The sequence below is a fragment of the Mizuhopecten yessoensis genome, unplaced genomic scaffold (genome assembly GCF_002113885.1).
Source record: "Mizuhopecten yessoensis strain PY_sf001 unplaced genomic scaffold, ASM211388v2 scaffold8149, whole genome shotgun sequence".
Classification (NCBI taxonomy): domain Eukaryota; kingdom Metazoa; phylum Mollusca; class Bivalvia; order Pectinida; family Pectinidae; genus Mizuhopecten; species Mizuhopecten yessoensis.
In genome coordinates, this window is record NW_018407403.1 from 640,288 (window position 1) to 650,490 (window position 10,203).

Sequence of the window (10,203 nt, forward strand, 5' to 3'; positions counted from 1 at the left end):
ACATCCAAGCATTGGACGAGGTATAAAACTGTATACATCCAAGCATTGGACGAGGTATAAAACTGTATACATCCAAGCATTGGACGAGGTATAAAACTGTATACATCCAAGCATTGGACGAGGTATAAAACTGTATACATCCAAGCATTGGACGAGGTATAAAACTGTATACATCCAAGCATTGGACGAGGTATAAAACTGTATACATCCAAGCATTGGACGAGGTATAAAACTGTATACATCCAAGCATTGGACGAGGTATAAAACTGTATACATCCAAGCATTGGACGAGGTATAAAACTGTATACATCCAAGCATTGGACGAGGTATAAAACTGTATACATCCAAGCATTGGACGAGGTATAAAACTGTATACATCCAAGCATTGGACGAGGTATAAAACTGTATACATCCAAGCATTGGACGAGGTATAAAACTGTATACATCCAAGCATTGGACGAGGTATAAAACTGTATACATCCAAGCATTGGACGAGGTATAAAACTGTATACATCCAAGCATTGGACGAGGTATAAAACTGTATACATCCAAGCATTGGACGAGGTATAAAACTGTATACATCCAAGCATTGGACGAGGTATAAAACTGTATACATCCAAGCATTGGACGAGGTATAAAACTGTATACATCCAAGCATTGGACGAGGTATAAAACTGTATACATCCAAGCATTGGACGAGGTATAAAACTGTATACATCCAAGCATTGGACGAGGTATAAAACTGTATACATCCAAGCATTGGACGAGGTATAAAACTATATACATCCAAGCATTGGACGAGGTATAAAACTGTATACATCCAAGCATTGGACGAGGTATAAAACTGTATACATCCAAGCATTGGGCGAAGTATAAAACTGTATACATCCAAGCATTGGGCGAGGTATAAAACTGTATACATCCAAGCATTGGACGAGGTATAAAACTATATTCATCCAAGCATTGGACGAGGTATAAAACTGTATACATCCAAGCATTGGACGAGGTATCTAACTATATACATCCAAGCATTGGAAGACTGGTATCAAGAAATTTAAACATAATATAAATACGGCCTTCAGGACATTGGATGAGGTATCAAGGAATTCAAACATAATATAAATACAGCCTGCAGGACATTTATGCCCGGAAACAAGCCCAACTCCCCATCTCCATGCTTTCAGTGGAAATCAAGTTCAGAGCCAATTACACAAAATGTATTCAATTAAAAAAAGCAAAAGTCCATACAAAGCAGGAATTCATTTGGTTTCTAGGCGGATTAAAGCTATAAACTTACAGCAGGTTTTAGCAGACATTCACCAATGCTACTTGTAATTCACAGAATCACAGAACTGAAACCTACTAAATAGTTGGCTAATTAGTACCCATGTAAATAGTTAAATGATAAGTACCCACAACAGAATTTAAGTATGTATTCAGCATATTAACATCTTAAATGGGTTAACCAGCCTGGTATTGGCAGCTATTATAGTATGAATTCCACAGACAACTTCACAGCACCACTTGACTTCAGGCAGAACAGCAGGATTTAAACAGATATTACAGCAGTATATCAGTAGACAATACAGCAGGATGTCAGTAAACAATACAGCGGGATCTCAGTAGACAATACAGCAGGATCTCAGTAGACAATACAGCAGGATCTCAGTAAACAATACAGCAGGATATCAGTAAACAATACAGCAGGATCTCAGTTAACAATACAGCAGGATCTCAGTAGACAATACAGCAGGATCTCAGTAGACAATACAGCAGGATTTCAGCAGACATTACAGCAGGAAATAAGCAGACATACAGCAGGATATCAGTAGACAATACAGCAGCACAGTAGCTACACAGAATTAAACTCCATATATTACTATTACTTGATTTAAAACAAAATATTATGATGTAAGAGCCAGTTGAATTATGTAACTTTTTAGATTCATATATTTGCAATGCACTGTAACGTTGGGAAATCTGCTGATAAATCGCATGTTTTCCTCCTATATATATACATGCATACTTAATACCCCATCATAATGTTACATATCCACATATCAACGTCTAAAAGTGAAAGTTTTACAAAACAGCTTTTGCATCTGAGTATGACGTAGTACTAGAGCACGTAGACATGGAATGTATATATTTCTTTTAATTTGGTTTTGTCATAATTGCGAACGTAGGTCACTTGAAAAGTAAAAACACCGGGCAGTATAGTTTAATTGTATACTCACGTGTATACGTGAACAACCAATTTATGTCTAGTGTCAATCAAACTGTCACAAACAAATGTGAATAACATGATTATCATAGCTAAAAAAAAAAGTTTCGTTGAAATGTTTCTTTAGATGTTGAATGAAAATGGCTCTATCCAACTTTATGATTTTTTTTTATTTCACTTAAAATCAGTAGCATGCAAGTCTATTTGTGTGGAATTGGCAAATATTTTTTTCACATTGCCCCCTGTTGACGCTTTTACGCATTCCATTTTCTACTGCTCACATTGTCCGCCATGTTTGATATCCTGAGAGTCGCTTATAAGCGACATTAACAATTGGTTTAGAAAATATGTTACGACGGTTTTGATTGGCTGAATTTGATATACAATGTACGACCCTGGCGAACGAAACAGGAATGGAAATTTCCATTCATTCGAGTGATCACATGACAAACAATCCTCGCGAAAACCAAAGGAATTTACTGCGAAAGTTACTCACATGGAACGCTATCAATAACATGGCGGGCCCGATTTTCAATTTTGATACGAGTTCTGAAGAAGCTGATTTTGAAGGATTTACTGCCAAAGATGTTGCAAGAGCAATTCAAAGGGGTGCAGAATTACGTGAAGTTCATCAAGGAGATTTATTTTACTTCCTTTAAATATCTTTCTTGTACAAGATAATAGTTTATGTAATAATACATGTATGTCTCATGTAGACTTCAAAGATCCTTAGTCACCTATGTTTTATAAAGACATAGTATTAGTATCAATAGAATCTCTCCGGAGGGGGAAGATTCTTAAGTTGCCAAACACTTGGCTTTGTCGAGTGCTTGACAACTTAAGAATCGTTCCCCTTGGGGTTGAGATTCCCAATCGCACCACAAGGGGGTGAATGATTGTTTTTCTCGTACCCCGTTCACCCATTGTGTATCATGTTAGAGGCTAAATGCAGGGTGACGTGACGTTGATGCATTGTCGTTGTGACGTCAATATATTAACATGACGTCATACATTTGTTTTTAATAGGGGAATCCCCTCAAGTCAATGACAAGGGTGAGACAAGGATAATATAACCCAGACCGGGAAAAGTGTGGATACACCTTTCTAAGGTAACAGAAAATCAGATCCTCTATACAGAAATATTTTGTATTAGAGATACGATTACTGCTTTATTCTGACAAATACACCTCCTTTTTATAAGAGCTCCACACCAATCCACTGGAGAGTCTCTAGCTCTTGTACAGTAGTATTAATTAGCCTATACTTTTGTCCGTGATACTTTGAGTCGGTAGAATAAAATCAAGAATATCAAGGAAGATAACTCTTAATTGCCTTGTGATCTGCAATTGACATTGGTTTAACTTGTTTCATCATACAAAATACTCCTGTAATTTGGAATATCTGAGTAATGCTGAATACTTTTTAAGACAGATTTTCGCTGATTTTCTGTACCTTAAAGCATTCGTAACATGCATTTCTAGATGTAATGCATACAAAACTGATACATATTAATATATAGCAAACATTTCAATATTGTGAGCAATTTGATTTTGTTTTAATGCACTTCAAAATACAATTTAGCGTGCAGATAGCACAGGGAAACATTCACATATTTTAACAAATATATTAAATATGATATTTTGAACACTTTCTTTTCGTCATAAAATCCACAAAATCAAACAAAATTTTATTCTTGAAATTGTTTTCTTTTTCTTTTCGAAGCTCTGTAATGAAGACATAAAGAATAAAGGAAAGTTAAGCTGAGTTCTGTTTAGAAAAATCAGAATCCTACTTGTAAACCTATCTGAAATTGGACATATACTTCAGGAAAATTATGTGCGTTTGTAAAAGGATGAAAAGAAGAAATATCCAGCAAGTTGTGTGCCCAGCAGGGAAAAACAAATCTGAGTAACAACCAACTAGTACTGGTAGTATCTCATTTCCCTGCTCTTAAGCTGGCTCAACTCATTCACCCCTGAAGACACATTTGAACTCTTCCGATTCAAAGGTTGGAATAAATCATTATGAAATTTCGGGGATGAATGAGTTAAAGTTTAAAATACAATTCACTACAAACATCCACATATGTACATCCTGACCCAACTTATCCGTTCCCCTGCTATGTCTGCAGTCCCTCCTGGCATCTTTAATGACAGTACCTGCCTTCCGATCAATAAATCTAAATAGTTCTGCCTTTCCCCACAATCAACCATTCCAAGCTCTACCTACTGTCCATGTTTATTAACTCATTCACCCCTGAAGACACATTTTAACTCTTTCAATTCAAAGGTTAGAATAGTTCATTATAAAATTTCAGGGGTGAATGAGTTAACGTCATTCACCCCTACCTATTTAAACTGGACTTACCCTGTCTTTGATTTGGCAAGGTTCAATTGTGATTATAGGGGTGGAGGGGTTAACCTCTGACCAGTTTCACCCATTCTTCAAATCCAATAACCACACCCAACAATCAAATCCATTAAACTCTTAAAACCTGCCTTGCTACTTTAAACCATCACCCCTTGCAAGGCTTAACTATTCAGGTCCATCGATCGCACTTCCACCATCACTCCATTCCCATTAATATCAACTACTCAGCTTCTCCCATCCTTGATTTGAACCCAAACATGTAGCAGGTGACGATTAATTAAGTGACTCGGCTCTATTTTGAAATTTCAAAGACTTTTTGTCATTAAATGTGCAGTAGTTTGAAAGAGGTCAGCTACAGTTGGTTCACACAGTATTGTTTAACCAGCATGCATCAGACAGGAAGTTGAATGCCAGATAACAATTATAATAAATACAGCATAATCGGGCAACCTTAAGATAGAAATCATCTTCATTATAAATAAATCTCAATTTAGTGTTTCAAAAACTTGTATAAAATAGAAATTTTATTAACAGTATTTGTACGGTGGATTAACATTTGATTTCATTTTCGTGATCATTTTTAAACATCGATCAAAACACCTTCAACATTTTAAACATTTGTCTCATCATTAGGAACCAAATTGCATGACAGAATTAATCTGATGCTGATGAATGTCCTTGCATTGCACATTCAATGACGAAGTTAAATTAGCAATGTGTAAGACAAACTTTGATCAATAAGAGGTTGCCAGATTATGTAACATTTGTTGACCTTAATTAACCTTTTCACCACCATAGACCATGATGGACTCATCCAGACAAATGCATGGTAGAGTCTATTAAAGGTACCTAGGGGTGAAAGGGATAAGAAATAAAACGATGCACTTACCATCAGTGGTCTTGAACTGTGAGTCGTCAGATTCAACCTCCTCTTCGTCGCTGTCATCGTCTTCGTCCTTGTCTGGTTCTTTCTCCTTTACAACTTCCTGCGTAGCTCCTTCTGTTTCCGTCACCTCTGTTCCACTTTCTGTCTCCCCTGTTCCACTTCCTGTCTCCCCTGTTCCACTTTCTGTCTCCCCCGTTCCACTTTCTGTCTCCCCTGTTCCACTTCCTGTCTCCCCTTTCTCACTTCCTGTCTCCTTCCCTTTCTCACTTCCTGCCTCCTTCGCTTTCTCACTTCCTGTCTCCCCTTTCTCACTTCCTGTCTCCTTCCCTTTTTCATCAGCAGATGTGGAATCCTCTTTGTTCGAAACAGTTGGTTCTGGGGTCTTTTTCTGTTTCTTCGATTTCTTAATTTCACGGATTTTCTTTCTTGCTAATTTCTGTTTCTCCTTCATTTTAGCTCTATGGGCATGTGCCACTAAAAGATTTAACAGAATCAATATAACCATTGTTTAGAAAAATTGTCAAAAAGTTGTGATTTTCTAGAATTGTATAGTATGAACAATGTTTATGAAGTACTTAAACAGTTTTACCATTGAATCAACATACACAATGAAGACATATTTTGGCATGTGAAGTTGTGTAATTACATGAGCTGCTATTATGACATCAGTGAAGACATCAATCTTAAGGAAATGATGTAACAGACTTCAAGATTATATTATGATGTCATAACAGGGACAATAGATACAGAGGCAACAGTCATGCATGCCATAACTTTTCGGTGCAAAATAGTGAGATCAGTGATTTTTTTTAGTGAGATTTGGTCAAAATTAGTGAGATTTTTTCTCTGAATTAGTGAGAAATTTGTGAGACTTTTAAAACATAAATTATACTACATATAACATTGTATTATCTCATTTGTGTTATTCTGAAGCCTCCAATTACTTTGTTAGAGCCGCAATTGAAGATTTATTGATATTTTGAAGGATTTTAGGGAGGTTTACATGTGACTCACGCGGTTCGGATAAAGTTATCAACATTTAATCTCAGATTACAGAATTTAAGACCTGGAAAGTGCGTTTTTCCCAATATTTGCAAAAATGTTTAATAACATATATATATATAGAGAGAGAGATCTAATATAAGTTTGCTTCCATTACATGAGATTCTTGAACTAAATTTTCATTTTAGTAAAGAGATTTATGAAACTTGTCTAAAGTTTTTCATTTTAGCTTACCAGACTCTTAAAAAGCATAAATAAACAAACAGAAATAATATCCGTTTCAAAAATCTCAGGTGAATTAAGGTTCTTTGATATTAATGCTATGGCCATTTGTGATTTATATCATATAAAGTTTTTTAGATATTTTTTTTGCATGGGTGATAATTTTTGTCTGCATGAAACTCAAAGCAAAGAATGCTGATAATTTCACTAGATTTGATTAAATTCAGTGCTTTTCAGAAATCATGCATTTTGTGGGAATGCTATATATTTGACTTCAGAATGAATACCGGTACTACCTTACTGCGACAAAAAAAATTAAGGATGTATGCTACTTTACTGTGACATGGAGACTTGATCAGGATGTATGCTACTTTACTGTGACACAGAGACTTGAGGATGTATGCTACCTTATTGTGAAAAAAGACTTAAGGACGTATGCTACTTTACTTTGACATAGAGACTTGAGGATGTATACTACCTTACTTTGACATAGAGACTTGAGGATGTATACTACCTTACTTTGACATGGAGACTTGAGGATGTATACTACCTTACTTTGACATAGAGACTTGAGGATGTATACTATCTTACTTTGACATGGAGACTTGAGGATGTATACTACCTTACTTTGACATAGAGACTTGAGGATGTATACTACCTTACTTTGACATGGAGACTTGAGGATGTATACTACCTTACTTTGACATAGAGACTTGAGGATGTATACTACCTTACTTTGACATGGAGACTTGAGGATGTATACTACCTTACTTTGACATAGAGACTTGAGGATGTATACTACCTTACTTTGACATGGAGACTTGAGGATGTATACTACCTTACTTTGACATAGAGACTTGAGGATGTATACTACCTTACTTTGACATGGAGACTTGAGGATGTATACTACCTTACTTTGACATAGAGACTTGAGGATGTATACTATCTTACTTTGACATGGAGACTTGAGGATGTATACTACCTTACTTTGACATAGAGACTTGAGGATGTATACTACCTTACTTTGACATGGAGACTTGAGGATGTATACTACCTTACTTTGACATAGAGACTTGAGGATGTATACTACCTTACTTTGACATGGAGACTTGAGGATGTATACTACCTTACTTTGACATAGAGACTTGAGGATGTATACTACCTTACTTTGACATGGAGACTTGAGGATGTATACTACCTTACTTTGACATAGAGACTTGAGGATGTATACTACCTTACTTTGACATGGAGACTTGAGGATGTATACTACCTTACTTTGACAAAGAGACTTGAGGATGTATACTACCTTACTTTGACATGGAGACTTGAGGATGTATACTACCTTACTTTGACATAGAGACTTGAGGATGTATACTACCTTACTTTGACATGGAGACTTGAGGATGTATACTACCTTACTTTGACATAGAGACTTGAGGATGTATACTACCTTACTTTGACATGGAGACTTGAGGATGTATACTACCTTACTTTGACATAGAGACTTGAGGATGTATACTACCTTACTTTGACATGGAGACTTGAGGATGTATACTACCTTACTTTGACATAGAGACTTGAGGATGTATACTATCTTACTTTGACATGGAGACTTGAGGATGTATACTACCTTACTTTGACATAGAGACTTGAGGATGTATACTACCTTACTTTGACATGGAGACTTGAGGATGTATACTACCTTACTTTGACATAGAGACTTGAGGATGTATACTACCTTACTTTGACATGGAGACTTGAGGATGTATACTACCTTACTTTGACATAGAGACTTGAGGATGTATACTACCTTACTTTGACATGGAGACTTGAGGATGTATACTATCTTACTTTGACATGGAGACTTGAGGATGTATGCTACCTTACTTTGACATAGAGACTTGAGGATGTATACTACCTTACTTTGACATGGAGACTTGAGGATGTATACTACCTTACTTTGACATAGAGACTTGAGGATGTATACTATCTTACTTTGACATGGAGACTTGAGGATGTATACTTTCTTACTTTGACATGGAGACTTGAGGATGTATACTACCTTACTTTGACATGGAGACTTTAGGATGTATACTACCTTACTTTGACATAGAGACTTGAGGATGTATGCTATCTTACTTTGACATAGAGACTTTCGGATGTATGCTAACTTACTTTGACACAGAGACTTGATCAGGATGTATACTACCTTACTTTGACATAGAGACTTGAGGATATATGTTAGCTTACTTTGACACAAGATTTAAGGATGTATGCTACCTTACTTTGACATAGAGACTTGAGGATATATGTTAGCTTACTTTGACATAAGACTTACAGATGTATGCTACATAACTGTGACATAAAGACTTAAGAATGTATGCTACCTTATTGTGAAAAAAGACTTAAGGACGTATACTACCTTACTTAGACACAGAGACTTGAGGATGTATGCTACCTTACTGTGACATGAAGACTTAAAGATGTATGCTACCTTACTGTGACACAAGACTTAAAGATGTATGCTACCTAACTGTGACATGGAGACATAAGGATGTACATGTATGCTACCTTATTGTGACATGAAGACTTAAAGATGTATGCTACCTTATTGTGAAAAAAGACTTAAGGACGTATACTACCTTACTTAGACACAGAGACTTGAGGATGTATGCTACCCTACTTTGACATAGAGACTTGAGGATATATGTTAGCTTACTTTGACATAAGACTTACAGATGTATGCTACATAACTGTGACATAAAGACTTAAGAATGTATGCTACCTTATTGTGAAAAAAGACTTAAGGACGTATGCTACTTTACTTTGACATAGAGACTTGAGGATGTATACTACCTTACTTTGACACAGAGACTTGATCAGGATGTATACTACCTTACTTTGACATAGAGACTTGAAAATGTATGCTACCTTACTTTGACATAGAGACTTTAGGATGTATACTACCTTACTTTGACATAGAGACTTGAGGATATATGTTAGCTTACTTTGACATAAGACTTACAGATGTATGCTACATAACTGTGACATAAAGACTTAAGAATGTATGCTACCTTATTGTGAAAAAAGACTTAAGGACGTATACTACCTTACTTAGACATAGAGACTTGAGGATGTATGTTACCTTACTGTGACATGAATTCTTAAAGATGTATGCTACCGTACTGTGACACAAGACTTAATGATGTATGCTACCTTACTGTGACACAAGACTTAAAGATGTATGCTACCTATCTGTGACATGGAGACTTAAGGATGTACATGTATGCTACCTTATTGTGACAAAAGACTTGAAGGTGTATGCTACCTTACTGTGACATGAAGACTTAAAGATGTATGCTACCTTATTGTGAAAAAGACTTGAAGGTGTATGCTACCTTACTGTGACACAAGACTTAAAGATGTATGCTACCTTATTGTGAAAAAGACTTGAAGGTGTATGCTACCTTACTGTGACATGAAGACTTAAAGATGTATG

The 10,203-nt window shown here is 36.0% G+C and overlaps 1 protein-coding gene across 8 annotated transcripts in view; it reads right to left on the reverse strand.

Moving 5' to 3' along the window:
* LOC110455144 overlaps window positions 1–10,203 on the reverse strand; it is a 90,368-nt gene that overhangs the window by 62,209 nt on the left and 17,956 nt on the right. For all 8 annotated transcript variants that reach the window (XM_021505104.1, XM_021505102.1, XM_021505103.1 and 5 more), the window contains exon 6: window positions 5,484–5,954. In XM_021505104.1, coding sequence (XP_021360779.1) covers window positions 5,484–5,954 — 471 coding nt within the window. The remainder of the gene's footprint in view (window positions 1–5,483; window positions 5,955–10,203) is intronic.